Below are 18359 nucleotides of genomic sequence, written 5' to 3'. Positions count from 1 at the left end.
GGAGCAGAGACGCCAAGATGCTTCAAGGGAGAGGAGGCGGCGAGTAGAAAGTTAATGGCTGATGAAGTGTTTGTAGAGGAAAAAGGTAGACAGGAGTGTGTATTTTCTTGAGTGGGGGGCTTTCTTCTCGCACTTTAGCGGATCAACAAAAACAAATCCATGATCAGATGAGCTGTGCAAAGGCGGAGAAATGAAACTGCACCGGCCACTTCATTAGGTACGCCTGCACAATCCATTAAGCAGGAATGTGATCATCCTTTAAGAAAAAAATGAGGAAAACTGAGGGGAAAAAAAGGAAAATTTCTATCGGCACATAGTGCCGCCAACGCAAACCCCGAAAGAAGATTTTTTTTAAATCAAGACGACATTTCCTGGAATTGGGTGCGTTTCTACAAAACCCAAAACCAGTGAAGTTGGCACGTTGTGTACCGTATTTTTCGGAGTATAAGTCGCACCGGAGTATAAGTCGAACCTGCCGAAAATGCACAATAAAGAAGGAAAAAAACATATATAAGTCGCACTGGAGTATAAGTCGCATATTTTGGGGAAATTTGTTTGATAAAACCCAACACCAAGAATAGACATTTGAAAGGCAATTTAAAATAAATAAAGAATAGTGAACAACAGGCTGAATAAGTGTACGTTATATGAGGCATAAATAACCAACTGAGAACGTGTCTGGTATGTTAACGTAACATATTATGGTAAGAGTCATTCAAAAAACTATAACATATAGAACATGCTATACGTTTACCAAACAATCTGTCACTCCTAATCGCTAAATCCCATGAAATCTTATACGTCTAGTCTCTTACGTGAATGAGCTAAATAATAATATTTGATATTTTACGGTAATGTGTTAATAATTTCACACATAATCGCTCCTGAGTATAAGTCGCACCCCCGGCCAAACTATTAAAAAAACTGCGACTTCTAGTCCGAAAAATACGGTAAATGGTAAATAAAAACAGAATACAATGATTTGCAAATCCTTTTCAACCTATATTCAATTGAATAGACTGCAAAGACAAGATACTTAGCGTTCGAACTGGGAAACCTTTGTTATTTTTTTGCAAATATTAGCTCAATAGGATTCTGATACCTGCAACATGTTTCAAAAAAGCTGGCACAAGTGGCAAAAAAGACAGAATGTTGAGGAATGCTCATCAAACACTTATTTGGAACATCCCACAGGTGAACATGCTAATTGGGAACAGGTGGGTGCCATGATTGGGTATAAAGGCAGCTTCCATGAAATGCTTAGTCATTCACAAACAAGGATGGGGCGAGGGTCACCACTTTGTGAACAAATGCGTGAGCAAATTGTCCAACAGTTTAAGAACAACAGTTCTCAACGAGCTATTACAAGGAATTTAGGGATTTCACCATCTACGGTCCATAATATCATCAAAAGGTTCAAAGAATCTGGAGAAATCACTGCACGTAAGCGATGATATGACGGACCTTCGATCCCTCAGGCGGTACTGCATCAAAAAGCGACATCAGCGTGTAAAGGATATCTCCACATGGGCCCAGGAACACTTCAGAAAACCAGTTAGTAACTACAGTTGGTCGCTACATCTGTAAGTGCAAGTTAAAACGATATTATGCAAAGCCAAAGCCATTTATCAACAACACCCAGAAACGCCGCCGGGTTCGCTGGGCCCGAACTCATCTAAGATGGGCTGATGCAAAGTGGAAAAGTGTTCTGTGGTCTGACGAGTCCACATTTCAAATTGTTTTTGGAAACTGTGGACGTCGTGTCCTCCGGAACAAAGAGGAAAAGAACCATCCGGATTGTTTTAGGCGCAAAGTTCAAAAGCCAGCATCTGTCATGGTATGGAGGTGTATTAGTGCCCAAGGCTTGCGTAACTTACACATCTGTGAAGGCACCATTAATGCTGAAAGGTACATACAGGTTTCGGAGCAACATATGTTGCCATCCAAGCAACGTTATCATGGACGCCCCTGCTTATTACAACAGCGTAGCTTCGTAGTAAAAGAGTGCGGGTACTAGACTGGCCTGCCTGTAGTCCAGACCTGTCTCCCATTCAAAATGTGTGGCGCAATATGAAGCCTAAAATACCGGACTGTTAAACAACTTAAGCTGTACAACAAGCAAGAATGGGAAAGAATTCCACCTGAAAAGCTTAAAAAATTGGTCTCCTCAGTTCCCAAACGTTTACTGAGTGTTGTTAAAAGGAAAGGCCATGTAACACAGTGGTAAAAATGCCCTTGTGCCAACTTTTTTGCAATGTGTTGCTGCCATTAAATTCTAAGTTAATGTTTTTCGGCAAAAAAAAAAGTAGTTTCTCAGTTTGAACATTAAATATCTTGTCTTTGCAGTCTATTCAATTGAATATAAGTTGAAAAGGATTTGCAAATCATTGTATTCTGTTTTTATTCACCATTTACACAATGTGCCAACTTCACTAGTTTTGGGTTTTGTAAATAAAGCGGGGTTAAAGGTTTTCAGTTAGCGTATAAGTAGTCTACGTTTTCACCATATTCCAGAATACCGCAATAATAATGATAACTGTGATTTTATTTTATTTTTATTTTTTTTTCAACAAACTTGCTATCAAATTTTAATATTGTTTAATCCTTATTACATTGTTTCAGTTTTCATTCGGTTTGGTTTTGGAACGAATTAACACAAAAAAACCGAGGTGCCACTGTATTGGATGTGCCTAGTTTTGTGGCCACCGAGCGCTGTACCAGGAAAGTTGTCATGGTTACGGTGCCTCCCTCAACTAGCTGAGGCAGTAGCAGTCTCCACAGAGGCTCTGCGGGGAGGACTTTTAGGAAGACGAACAGCACCACAGACAAGACGGAGAAGGTGCGCATGTGCAAGGTGTGATAGCAGTGGCAAGATTGACAAGGAGAAAAACTGCATCACAAGAACGCTAAAAATAAGAAAAAAACACGGCGAACGAGGGCGGTGAGTTCAAGGAGATAAACAAAACTGACAACATAAAGAAGATGCGGCACCGCAGGGGAAATGGCTTAAATACTCCGTTTAAAACTACATTTACACTTGGAGACCTGTGCCTGCTTTGAATGATGTCCAATACAAGAGCTGCATAACAAACTCAGCCCTTAGTTTTCAGCAGTGCACAAATGCTCTGCAGCATAAGGAGAGCCAATACGCTTCTTGATATTAAAAACGCTCTAAATCAGTGTTTTTCAACCTTTTTTGAGCCACGGCACATTTTTTGCGTTGAAAAAATGCGGAGGCACACCACCAGCAGACATCATTAAAAAACTAAACTCAGTTGACAGTAAAAAGTCGTTGTCACAATTGTTGGATATGACTTTAAACCATAACCAACCATGCATCAATATAGCTCTTGTCTCAAAGTAGGTGTACTGTCACCAGCTGTCACATCACCCCGTGACTTATTTTGACTTTTTTGCTGTTCCTGTGTGTAGTGTTTTACTTCTTGTCTTGCGCTCCTATTTTGGTGGCTTTTTCTCTTTTTTTGGTGTTTTCCTGTAGCAGTTTCATGTCTTCCTTTGAGCGACATTTCCCGCATCTAGTTTGTTTTTCTTCCTTCTTCGTGGGGACATTGTCGATTGTCATGTCATGTTCGGATGTACATTGTGAACGCCATCTTCGCTCCACAGTAAGTCTTTGCTGTCGTCCAGCATTCGGTTTTTGTTTACTTTTTATATATATATATATATATATATATATATATATATATATATATTAGGGCTGTGAATCTTTGGGTGTCCCACGATTCGATTCAATATCGATTCTTGGGGTCACGATTCGATTATAAATCTTTTCTTTTTTTTTCCAATTCAACACGATTCTCGATTCAAAAACGATTCTCTATTCATTCAATACATAGGATTTCAGCAGGATCTACCCCAGTCTGCTGACATGCAAGCAGAGTAGTAGATTTTTGTAAAAAGCTTTTATAATTGTAAAGGACAATGTTTTCTCAACTGATTACAATAATGTAAATTTGTTTTAACTATTAAATGAACCAAAAATATGACTTATTTTATCTTTGTGAAAATATTGGACACAGTGTGTTGTCAAGCTTATGAGATGCGATGCAAGTGTAAGCCACTGTGACACTATTGTTCATTTTTTTTTATAAATGTCTAATGATAATGTCAATGAGGGATTTTTTAATCACTGCTATGTTGAAATTGTAACTAATATTGATACTGTTGTTGATAATATTCATTTTTGTTTCACTACTTTTGGTTTGTTCTGTGTCGTGTTTGTGTCTCCTTTCAATTGCTCTGTTTATTGCAGTTCTGAGTGTTGCTGGGTCGGGTTTGGTCTTGGAATTGGATTGCATTGTTATGGTATTGCTGTGTATTGTTTTGTTGAATTGATTAATTAAAAAAAAATTTAATTTAATTTTTATTTTATTTTTTAAATATATATTTTTTTTAAATCGATTTTTAAAAAATGAGAATCGATTCTGAATCGCACGTGAGAATCGCGATTCGAATTCAAATCGATTTTTTCCCACACCCCTAATATATATATATATATATATATATATATATATATATATATATATATATATATATAGTCTTTATAATCCGCTTTGTCATTTAACATCAATTAACATTGATGTTCATCAACATTTAACATTCATTTTTAGACAATATGATTTGTCTGAACGGCTAGGAGACAACAAGAGTAACAAGCGGTAGAAAATGGATTAGAAAGGAAAGATAAAAAAATTAAAATAAATTAAAATAAATAAAAATTACTTGGGACTTCCTGTGGGCCGGATTTTGGATGCTGGGGGGCCGGATCCGGCCCACGGGCCGTAGTTTGGGGACCACTGCGTTAGACAGTGCAGGTGTACCTAATGTTGTGTCCGCCAGAGTACCACCGGTGCGCCATGCATAGTGACAGAACAAAAATCTGCTTACTGCTGCTCAACACGGTGACGCGCGGAGTCACGTCGAGGTCCGGCGGCGGTCTGAACGGGTACCCGGCGGCTACGCACGCACAGCAGGCAAGCAGCAGGAGCCGCAGCGATGAGGAGCGGCCCGCCTTCATCTCCGCCGACACGCTCTCCTCCTGACCGGGGAGCATGCACCGGGGGGGGGGGGCTCACACAAACATAGTCGCACACAAACAGTGGCCTGGTGCAATCCAAGCACCGCAGAGACCTGGAAAAAAGAAAAAAACTAATTCAGTCAACAGTCGCAGGTCTATTTCCGGACAACAAAGATGCTCCGTAAAGTGCTTCGGTCACTAGAATTATGGCAGATCAACAGTGACACTTGATCCTGGTTCAAGCACAGCAATGTTGGATTCACTGGTAAGAACTCTGGCATTTCATAAGGCATCAATTTAAACCGGTGACAAATGTGAACCACTCACTCTTTACCTCAGAAGGTTGTCATCATTCAGGAGCAAAACATAACAACATGCTATCAAAACATGATACAACTGAACTCTTAACATCTGTTCCAGGGTCAAGATCATACGTGTCAAACTCAAGGCCCGACATGTCATTTAGTGTGGCCCGCGAAAGCCTGGGAATACTATGGATACTTCATCTTTCTTACTAAATGTTTTCATTGTTTCCATTTTGACTTAAAAAGATGACAAGACATTTAATATGTTTTAAACTTTGATATACAGTACAGGCCAAAAGTTTGGACACACCTTCTCATTTCCATGTGTTTTCTTTATTTTCATGACTATTTACCTTGTAGATTGTCACTGAAGGCATCAAAACTATGACACCTGGGAAGTGAAAACCACTTCAGGTGACTAACCTCTTGAAGCTCATCGAGAGAATGCCAAGAGAGTGCAAAAAAGTAATTAGAGCAAAGGGTGGCTATTTTGAAGAAACTAGAATAATAAACAGTTATGGTAAAAAAAAACTTGTCTCTCCAAGTATCACCATAACGAACAACATTATAATACAGTAGCATAGTAACAAGGCAGATGTTTTATTTAACAAGTTTATTTCATATTTTTGGCCACTGTAACATTTTACACAGTTTGAACAATAACACTGTTTGAATATAGGAAAATAAAACACTGTACTTTAAACAAGTGATTCTTTGTTAGCGCTTATCATAAACAATATTACCAATACCACTGTTGGCGTTAACGCACTTTTTGTGTCTTTTTACGCATTGAAATCAGAAAGGATGCGCATTTCCGGAAGTCCGCGCGTCCCCAGGACACGTTTTTTTGTTGTTTTTTTCTTTACCATCCCTGCCTTCTCCGGGTCAAAACTCCGGTTTACTTGTTTTTTTTTTAATCGATTATCGCTTTCCGCCGGTGTTTTGATTTGTTTCTATTTGCCGGGTCAAATTTCCGTCCCCATTTATTGCATTTTTATTGGTCGACTTCAAAGTAATGAACTTTCCAGTACAATCTCCTAAATATTGATTCGCCAAAAGTTTCATGAATCACAAATACTGCATTTCCGGTATTAGGACTCCCGTGTTCAATGAAAAAAGATTTCAGGAGCCACTTTTCAGCAAATGGCTCACTTATGAAGATGGAAAGATGTTTTGCACGCCATGAGTGCCACTGTATTAAATGACATTGAAACTAACTTGCCAAAATCTAAGTTTGTTGGCATAATTTCCCCTCACCTCCCAGGGGGGGATCAAGGGTGATGGGTCAAATGCAGAGAATAATTTCGCCACACCTAGTGTGTGTGTGACAATCATTGGTACATTAACTTTAACTTAATTATTTGCCATGAAAGTGTAGATGTGACCATTTTTAAACGACTGATGATCTATATACAGGTGAGAATAATCAATCAATCACACGATAATCATAATTTAATGACCGAAGCAAAACACTTTTTACACTTTTATACTGAAATAAATACACCTACAACTTATTAAGTACAAATATAGAAAAAAAAATACCGGCAGCAGTAAAGTTTAGATCCATGAAGGAAAGAAGAAAGTGAATTAATGTTTATAACTGATTACATTTACATATGCATAAACATTTGTTTTATTATTTAAGTAATGTTTATGACAACCTTTTTCCAAAACACAATATAGAATGTGAGATCTAACAGGATAATGCATACATTTATCATTTGTTTTCAAAACGGTTACAAAAAGTGGGACCCCAAAAATGTACTGTGGGACCCCATTTTTATGATCTGCTGGGGTCCCTGGGACCCCATTTTGAAAGTTTCTATCGCCAACACAGAAAACTTTACAAATACTTGGCTCTTCAAATCACGAAATGTAAATGGAGTATTGTTGGCGGGTTTTTTTATTGGGTTTTATGGGCGGAATAGAGGACCTCCCACTTTTATTTACGAGTTAGAATGCATTGTTAAAAAAATCCAACGGTCGTCATGTCTTTCATAATGCTTGTGAACGTTAGGTAAAATTCCAAAAAAGTGCAGTCTCCCTTTAAGTGTGAAACACAAATAACCTAAATATAAATAATAAAGATGCCACTCTTTGGCGGGCCAAACAAAATGACTCAGCCGTCAAATTTGGCCCACGGGGCCTACTTTGGGCACCCCAGTTCTAATGAATCCACCGTAATGGTATAATACAGGGGCCAGCAACCAAAAACAAACTAAAAATACAAAAAACTAATTTGCCGGAGCCGCAAAAAATGAAAAGTCGTATAAACAGTAAGTGTTATAATGAAGACAACACATGACGTAAGTGTCTATTAGCTATAATAGCCTACTATCAAAATGACTATGTGTCGCAGGCTGAAGCAAATCTTCGTTGACAGAAATGTTGAAATGTAATATTTATTCTTCACATTTTTACAACATTAGAAACCATTATTAAATCAGAGGCTACTCAGAAGGTGAGATAACTCCTGGAGATTACTGGCTTTTATGTCTGTTGTATGTTGACATTTTTGTATTGGTTAGATTTTTTTTTCCTACCATGACTAAGGAAGGTTGTTTGCATTGCGCCATACAAGTAAATGCTGCACTTACATTCATACAGAGCATAATTAAAGTTAATTCACTTGTATTAGTCACAGTGCGCACCAGATGGTGACATTATGGCAACATCAGAATTGTCAGACAATTCAAATTAATGAAATCTCCTTGCGGGCCAAATTGAAGACGTCGGTGGGCCGCACTTGGCCCGCGGGCCATAGTTTGGACACCCCTGTATTAAACAGTGGTCTTTCTAACAATTGGGAAGATTTGTCCTCAAACAAAAAACGTACTAAAACAAAACAAATATTTTCCCCCCATCTTTTTCCATTTTCAATCCTTTTTAAAAAATGCTCCATGGAGCCACTAGGGCGGCACTAAAGAGCCGCATGCGGCTTGAGAGCCGCGGGTTGCTGACCCCCGGTATAATAATAATAATAATAATAATAGTAATAATGATGATGATAACACTGAACAAAAACACACTTTTGGCATCCTTCGGCCCTGAATCACACGTGTGCGTAAAGGACAAAAATGTGTAGCAAACGTTTGTTGCACAAATTCGTCCAGGTCCTTCAGTCTTGACACCATGACAACAACAAGCTTGCATGTTGCATAATGTCATAGGCAAGTACGCAGGTGGTGCGTGTGTAAATATTGATTGTGCTCCTTTGACATTTCAATAAGCACAGGGCAATGGAGTGGCGTACAAACCCATGTCACTGCGGTCTACAAGTTGCTTCCGTTAAAAGTTTGCGTGTCAGAATTTAATACTTGGTGACATCACCATTGTTCGGAAGAGACACCTCCTTAGATAATAGTCATCATGCAATGTTAAGTCTGGTATGGTATGGGCACCTGTAGCTTTTCAGTGCACAAACACTGAGGAATCACTTGAGAATTACAAAGAATCACTTGTCTTTTATTTTCCTATATTCAAACAGTGTTACTGTTCAAACTGTGTGAAATGTTACAGTGGCCAAAAATATGAAATAAACTTGTTAAATAAAACATCTGCCTTGTTACTACCTGTTCATCTTAGAATTTATTTTAAAAACCTTGCTGTTTGTTTTTAAAGCTTTACATGGACAGGCACCTCAGTATATCTCGGACCTCATCCAAATTTACAATCCTGCGCGCGCTCTGAGGTCCGAGAGCCAGCTCCAGCTCGTGGTGCCCAAGACCAGACTTAAAACCAGGGGAGACAGGGCCTTCTCTGTGGTCGGACCTAAGCTCTGGAACACTCTGCCCCTCCATGTTCGAACTGCTCCCACAGTGGAATGTTTTAAGTCTCGTCTTAAGACCCACTTGTATTCAATCAACCCCAAATTAACAGCCTGCCCCTTTGCTGCCCCGGACCATCTTATTACCTCACTCTTCACCACCTCAATAATTGTGCTCTGGACATTGCATTGCTGCCACATCAACGTAACACCCATCAGACATCTGACTGTTCCCACCCCCACGTCCCTCTATTCGCCATCTTCCTGACAATGCTAAAATGCTCAAATGTAAACTATTGTCAACCTGCATATCAATGCAGTTTCTATGCCGCTGGACAAAGCTCAAACAAAATTTCGTTGTTCTTGTATGACTTAAGTGTTATTATGACAATAACAATAAAGGAATTGATTGATTGATATTCTCTGGCTTTTAACACTACGTGAGTTGTGTGGTCCTCTGTTGTCCTCTGTGTTTTTTAAATTTTGATTTCTATTTACTGTTTCAATTGGTTTTACCCTTTAAAATCATTTTTAATCATATTTATTTTATATTGTTTTTATATGTATTTATTTGTTGTTTTTATTCAGTCATTGGTGGAGCTAAGGATAATATTTGAATATTGTTTTTAATATTGTTGTGCAGCACTTTGGAAACATTTTGTTGTCTAAATGTGCTATATAAATAAAGTGGATTGGATTGGACTATGCTACTGTATTATAATGTTGGTCGTTATGGTGATACTTGGAGAGACAAGTTGTTTCTGAGGTGATACTTGGTAAAAATTTTAAATGTGCCAACCACTGTTATGTGAAAATGTGTTGTGGAACTACTACTCTTCAAGCATAATCACAAGACTGTGTTTTACGTTTGAAGTTCCATATTGATTGATTGATATTTTCTTTTAAATTGCATTGCAAATAAATTTTTTATACAACTTTCTCCGGCAATTTTCAACTGCTCTCCTAGCGAGTGGGGTTTTTGACAGTTCCACCCATGGACCCAACAATAACCCAACAATAATAGCCATTAGCTTGCATCAAAAATAGGACTGTCAAAAGAGGGAAAACACTGGAGTTTACAGCAACTACTACATTTTGCAGCCATTATAACAACTGTTCTTTCTTGTCCTTTTATCGCTTTGTGTTGCCTGCTGTGTGGCAATTATATTTTTCGGGGTTAGCGCCCATTTCTGCACTAGTACACTCACCCTCATGACGAGCTCCCACTCTGAGAGCTGTCAAATACAATAAAAAAAGCTGCCAGTTGCTTTTGCAGGCTTTTTTATTTATTTTTTTTAAATATAAAGGTTGTGTAGGAGGCGCACTGAAGAGCCCTTCAGGAGTCATTTATCCGACTCGTGCACACTCAAAATGGGCTGTCAATGCCATGAGGCTTTCAACCGGCCAGTCCATCAGCCTGCCAAAGAGCTCCTGATGTGGTCTTTCAAAGGGAACTTGGTTGACAGAATGACAAAGAGAAAGCGGAAGCTGTGAGTTGATACGGTCCAACAGTCCAACAGCATCTGGTTTATGGCTCCAATTGTGACATTCTCAATCCTCACTTTTCTGAGACAAATTATTTCTAAATGACAAATAAGGCACAAAGGCATTTAGGCAAAGATTTCCCATTATGTTAGATCCACTATGGACTGGACTCTCACACTATTATGCTAGATCCACTATGGACTGGACTCTCACACTATTATGTTAGATCCACTATGGACTGGACTCTCACACTATTATGCTAGATCCACTATGGACTGGACTCTCACACTATTATGCTAGATCCACTATGGACTGGACTCTCACACTATTATGTTAGATCCACTATGGACTGGACTCTCACATTATTACTGTATGTTAGATCCACTATGGACTGGACTCTCACACTATTATGTTAGATCCACTATGGACTGGACTCTCACACTATTATGTTAGATCCACTATGGACTAGACTCTCACAATATTATGTTAGATCCACTATGGACTGGACTCTCACAATATTATGTTAGATCCACTATGGACTGGACTCTCACATTATTACTGTATGTTAGATCCACTATGGACTGGAATCTCACAATGTTAGATCCACTATGGGCTGGACTCTCACACTATTATGTTAGATCCACTATGGGCTGGACTCTCACACTATTATGTTAGATCCACTATGGGCTGGACTCTCACACTATTATGTTAGATCCACTATGGACTGGACTCTCACACTATTATGTTAGATCCACTTTGGACTGGACTCTCACTATTATGTTAGATCCACTATGGACTGGACTCTCACAATATTTTGTTAGATCCACTATGGACTGGACTCTCACACTATTATGTTAGATTCACTATGGACTGGACTCTCACACTATTATGTTAGATCCACTATGGACTGGACTCTCACAATATTATGTTAGATCCACTTTGGACTGGACTCTCACTATTATGTTAGATCCACTATGGACTGGACTCTCACACTATTTTGTTAGATCCACTATGGACTGGACTCTCACACTATTATGTTAGATTCACTATGGACTGGACTCTCACACTATTATGTTAGATCCACTATGGACTGGACTCTCACAATATTATGTTAGATCCACTATGGACTGGACTCTCACAATATTATGTTAGATCCACTATGGACTGGACTATCACAATATTATGTTAGATCCACTATGGACTGGACTCTCACACTATTACTGTATGTTAGATCCACTATGGGCTGGACTCTCACACTATTATGTTAGATCCACTATGGGCTGGACTGTCACACTATTATGCTAGATCCACTATGGACTGGACTCTCACACTATTATGTTAGATCCACTATGGACTGGACTCTCACACTATTATGTTAGATCCACTATGGACTGGACTCTCACATTATTACTGTATGTTAGATCCACTATGGACTGGACTCTCACACTATTATGTTAGATCCACTATGGACTGGACTCTCACACTATTATGTTAGATCCACTATGGACTAGACTCTCACAATATTATGTTAGATCCACTATGGACTGGACTCTCACAATATTATGTTAGATCCACTATGGACTGGACTCTCACATTATTACTGTATGTTAGATCCACTATGGACTGAAATCTCACAATGTTAGATGCACTATGGGCTGGACTCTCACACTATTATGTTAGATCCACTATGGGCTGGACTCTCACACTATTATGTTAGATCCACTATGGGCTGGACTCTCACACTATTATGTTAGATCCACTATGGACTGGACTCTCACACTATTATGTTAGATCCACTTTGGACTGGACTCTCACTATTATGTTAGATCCACTATGGACTGGACTCTCACACTATTATGTTAGATTCACTATGGACTGGACTCTCACACTATTATGTTAGATCCACTATGGACTGGACTCTCACAATATTATGTTAGATCCACTTTGGACTGGACTCTCACTATTATGTTAGATCCACTATGGACTGGACTCTCACACTATTTTGTTAGATCCACTATGGACTGGACTCTCACACTATTATGTTAGATTCACTATGGACTGGACTCTCACACTATTATGTTAGATCCACTATGGACTGGACTCTCACAATATTATGTTAGATCCACTATGGACTGGACTCTCACAATATTATGTTAGATCCACTATGGACTGGACTATCACAATATTATGTTAGATCCACTATGGACTGGACTCTCACACTATTACTGTATGTTAGATCCACTATGGGCTGGACTCTCACACTATTATGTTAGATCCACTATGGGCTGGACTGTCACACTATTATGCTAGATCCACTATGGACTGGACTCTCACACTATTATGTTAGATCCACTATGGACTGGACTCTCACACTATTATGTTAGATCCACTATGGACTGGACTCTCACACTATTATGTTAGATCCACTATGGACTAGACTCTCACAATATTATGTTAGATCCACTATGGACTGGACTCTCACAATATTATGTTAGATCCACTATGGACTGGACTCTCACATTATTACTGTATGTTAGATCCACTATGGACTGGAATCTCACAATGTTAGATCCACTATGGGCTGGACTCTCACACTATTATGTTAGATCCACTATGGGCTGGACTCTCACACTATTATGTTAGATCCACTATGGGCTGGACTCTCACACTATTATGTTAGATCCACTATGGACTGGACTCTCACACTATTATGTTAGATCCACTTTGGACTGGACTCTCACTATTATGTTAGATCCACTATGGACTGGACTCTCACAATATTTTGTTAGATCCACTATGGACTGGACTCTCACACTATTATGTTAGATTCACTATGGACTGGACTCTCACACTATTATGTTAGATCCACTATGGACTGGACTCTCACAATATTATGTTAGATCCACTTTGGACTGGACTCTCACTATTATGTTAGATCCACTATGGACTGGACTCTCACACTATTTTGTTAGATCCACTATGCACTGGACTCTCACACTATTATGTTAGATTCACTATGGACTGGACTCTCACACTATTATGTTAGATCCACTATGGACTGGACTCTCACAATATTATGTTAGATCCACTATGGACTGGACTCTCACAATATTATGTTAAATCCACTATGGACTGGACTCTCACAATATTATGTTAGATCCACTATGGACTGGACTCTCACACTATTACTGTATGTTAGATCCACTATGGGCTGGACTCTCACACTATTATGTTAGATCCACTATGGGCTGGACTGTCACACTATTATGTTAGATCCACTATGGGCTGGACTCTCACACTATTATGTTAGTTCCACTATGGACTGGACTCTCACACTATTATGTTAGTTCCACTATGGACTGGACTCTCACACTATTATGTTAGATCCACTATGGACTAGACTCTCACAATATTATGTTAGATCCAGTATGGACTGGACTCTCACAATATTATGTTAGATCCACTATGGACTGGACTCTCACACTATTATGTTAGTTCCACTATGGACTGGACTCTCACACTATTATGTTAGATCCACTATGGACTGGACTCTCACACTATTATGTTAGATCCACTTTGGACTGGACTCTCACTATTATGTTAGATCCAGTATGGACTGGACTCTCACAATATTATGTTAGATCCACTATGGACTGGACTCTCACACTATTATGTTAGATCCATTATGGACTGGACTCTCACACTATTATGTTAGATCCACTATGGACTGGACTCTCACACTATTATGTTAGATCCACTATGGACTGGACTCTCACAATATTATGTTAGATCCACTATGCACTGGACTCTCACACTATTATGTTAGATTCACTATGGACTGGACTCTCACACTATTATGTTAGATCCACTTTGGACTGGACTTTCACTATTATGTTAGATCCACTATGGACTGGACTCTCACAATATTATGTTAGATCCACTATGGACTGGACTCTCACACTATTATGTTAGATCCACTATAGACTGGACTCTCACACTATTATGTTAGATCCACTATGGACTGGACTCTCACAATATTATGCTAGATCCACTAAGGACTGGACTCTCACACTATTATGTTAGATCCACTATGGACTGGACTCTCACAATATTATGTTAGATCCACTAAGGACTGGACTCTCACACTATTATGTAAGATCCACTATGGACTGGACTCTCACACTATTATGTTAGATGCACAATGGACTGGACTCACACAATATTATGTTAGATCCACCAAGGACTGGACTCTCACACTATTATGTTAGATCCACTATGGACTGGACTCTCACAATATTATGTTAGATCCACTATGGACTGGACTCTCACAATATTATGTTAAATCCACTATGGACTGGACTCTCACAATATTATGTTAGATCCACTATGGACTGGACTCTCACACTATTACTGTATGTTAGATCCACTATGGGCTGGACTCTCACACTATTATGTTAGATCCACTATGGGCTGGACTGTCACACTATTATGTTAGATCCACTATGGGCTGGACTCTCACACTATTATGTTAGTTCCACTATGGACTGGACTCTCACACTATTATGTTAGTTCCACTATGGACTGGACTCTCACACTATTATGTTAGATCCACTATGGACTAGACTCTCACAATATTATGTTAGATCCCGTATGGACTGGACTCTCACAATATTATGTTAGATCCACTATGGACTGGACTCTCACACTATTATGTTAGTTCCACTATGGACTGGACTCTCACACTATTATGTTAGATCCACTATGGACTGGACTCTCACACTATTATGTTAGATCCACTTTGGACTGGACTCTCACTATTATGTTAGATCCACTATGGACTGGACTCTCACAATATTATGTTAGATCCACTATGGACTGGACTCTCACACTATTATGTTAGATCCATTATGGACTGGACTCTCACACTATTATGTTAGATCCACTATGGACTGGACTCTCACACTATTATGTTAGATCCACTATGGACTGGACTCTCACAATATTATGTTAGATCCACTATGCACTGGACTCTCACACTATTATGTTAGATTCACTATGGACTGGACTCTCACACTATTATGTTAGATCCACTTTGGACTGGACTTTCACTATTATGTTAGATCCACTATGGACTGGACTCTCACAATATTATGTTAGATCCACTATGGACTGGACTCTCACACTATTATGTTAGATCCACTATAGACTGGACCCTCACACTATTATGTTAGATCCACTATGGACTGGACTCTCACAATATTATGCTAGATCCACTAAGGACTGGACTCTCACACTATTATGTTAGATCCACTATGGACTGGACTCTCACAATATTATGTTAGATCCACTAAGGACTGGACTCTCACACTATTATGTAAGATCCACTATGGACTGGACTCTCACACTATTATGTTAGATGCACAATGGACTGGACTCACACAATATTATGTTAGATCCACTAAGGACTGGACTCTCACACTATTATGTTAGATCCACTATGGACTGGACTCTCACACTATTATGTTAGATGCACAATGGACTGGACTCACACAATATTATGCTAGATCCACTCAACGTCTATAGCACCGGTCGCCCAGGGGGGAAGTCCCCACATCTGCGGTCCCCTCCAAGGTTTCTCAATGTCCCATTGGGTTGAGTTTTTCCTTGCCCTGATGTGGGATCTGAGTCGAAGATGTCGTTGTGGCTTGTGCAGCCCTTTGAGACACTTGTGATTTAGGGCTATATATGTAAACATTGACTGATTGATTGATTGATTGATTGATCCGCCTCTCTCTTGATCTCTTGACTAAGTACCGTATTTTCCGGACCATAGGGCGCACCGGGTTATAAGGCGCACTGCCGATGAGCGGGTCTATTCAGGTCTATTTTCATACAAAAGGCACACCGGATTATAAGGCGCATTAAAGGAGTCATATTGTGATTTTTTTCTAAATGTAAAACATTTCCATCAGTGGTCCCCAACCATCGGTCCAAGGACCGGTACCGGTCCGTGAAGCATTTGCTACCGGGCCGTAGAGAAACATTAAATAATTTATAAAAGGACTACATTTTCTCCGACTTAACTTTGGCCTGTCCCCCTAGACCAGGGGTGTTAAACTTGTTTTCATTGAGGGCCACACCGCAGTCATACCTGGGCAAAATACGTCCCGCGGGGACATGCGGCCCGTTATGATTTTCTATCTGGCCCGCCGGACTTTCTACATCATTTTTTTAGATCTTTAACATCAAAACTGTAGCCGCCATTATGATGTGCAGTGCTGTTTTCAAATGAACATAAGTCTTGAACAATAGAAAATATTTCAATGGTCGAAATCTGCGCTTTTGGGTGTTACAGGAGTTGTTACGGTAATTTACGTCACAGCAGCTAAGACGAGGAACAAAGCAGACTGGGTGGGGTTTATTTTCAGAGCAGCCAGCCCAAAACGCGTGGGTCAGAAACAGATGCGGAAGCAAATTTTTACGTGATAATATATCATATTGTAGGTGTTTATTACACTTTGTATTCGTATTTTCCTGTTTTTTACATTTTTGTTGCGTTTTGCTTGATTGTAAAAGATGCACAACTATCGAGGAGCTGGTCCGAGAAGTAAAAGAGGAGCAACGTTCAGGTGCTGTTCATTTTCAGTGTTTTATTGTTCATAGTTAATATTGTAAATCCAACTTTCTTTATTTTAATGTACATTTTGGGTGTCACATTCAGTAAAAAACTGTAAAATTCCACTCCGTTTTTTTGAGGTGGTCTGTCAAAACCTTTTTAGAATTCTATCGGACATTGTGACTTTTGGTATTATCCATCCATCCATCCATTTTCTACCGCTTATTCCCTTTGGGGTCGCGGGGGGCGCTGGAGCCTATCTCAGCTACAATCGGGCGGAAGGCGGGGTACACCCTGGACAAGTCGCCACCTCATCGCAGGGCCAACACAAATAGACAGACAACATTCACGCTCACATTCACACACTAGGGCCAATTTAGTGTTGCCAATCAACCTATCCCCAGGTGCATGTCTTTGGGGGTGGGAGGAAGCCGGAGTACCCGGAGGGAACCCACGCAGTCACGGGGAGAACATGCAAACTCCACACAGAAAGATCCCGAGCCCGGGATTGAACCCAAGACTACTCAGGACCTTTGTATTGTGTGCACTAACCCCTCTTCCACTGTGCTCCCCCCACTTTTGGTATTAGTGTGCCTGAAAAAAAAAGGGACCTAAACACACATACTGTATAGCAGATTTTTACAGCTAAATGTGTACATATAATTTATACACACATACACCTTGGCCCTCCAGACACATTATTTTCTCTCAATGTGGCCCCCGAGTCAAAATATTTGCCCAGCTCTGCAATACACATTAACGTATTTCCCCATTAAGAAACGACATACCAGAATCTAAACCAGTATAAACACATTATTGTCTGAGCAACTAAGATATTCAATTGTTTACATTGAACCGACAAGCGGTGCTCTCTTAGAACAGAGAGATCGATCTATACTCAAGAGGAATATGACACAGGTGTTTGGTTTTTTCTGTTGTAGACGAAGCGGTCTAAAACAGAGAGTGAACTCGAGTGATGTCACATAAACTGGACGTCGAGCAAAGTAAACGCTCAATTTGATTTTATCGATTAAAACAAACAAGAAAAACATGCTAAAACTTCTACAATTTAAAATGGAAGTCATAAACATTTAAACACTCCAATAAAAAATGCCTGTTAAGAATCCAGAACAATACCCGTTTATTCTG

The 18359-nt window shown here is 39.5% G+C and overlaps 1 protein-coding gene across 1 annotated transcript in view; it reads right to left on the bottom strand.

Moving 5' to 3' along the window:
• The window catches only part of LOC133588216 (semaphorin-4G-like), a 65240-nt gene that overhangs the window by 40643 nt on the left and 6238 nt on the right, over positions 1–18359 (bottom strand). Inside the window, exon 2 of the mRNA XM_061940860.1 lies at positions 4909–5151. Within this exon, the coding sequence (XP_061796844.1) occupies positions 4909–5074 (166 nt within the window). The 5' untranslated portion in view covers positions 5075–5151. The remainder of the gene's footprint in view (positions 1–4908; positions 5152–18359) is intronic.

This window comes from Nerophis lumbriciformis, linkage group LG02 (genome assembly GCF_033978685.3).
Source record: "Nerophis lumbriciformis linkage group LG02, RoL_Nlum_v2.1, whole genome shotgun sequence".
In the NCBI taxonomy this organism is placed as follows: domain Eukaryota; kingdom Metazoa; phylum Chordata; class Actinopteri; order Syngnathiformes; family Syngnathidae; genus Nerophis; species Nerophis lumbriciformis.
The sequence above is the reverse complement of the archived record's forward strand: the minus strand, read 5'-3'. Positions and strand labels throughout refer to the sequence as shown.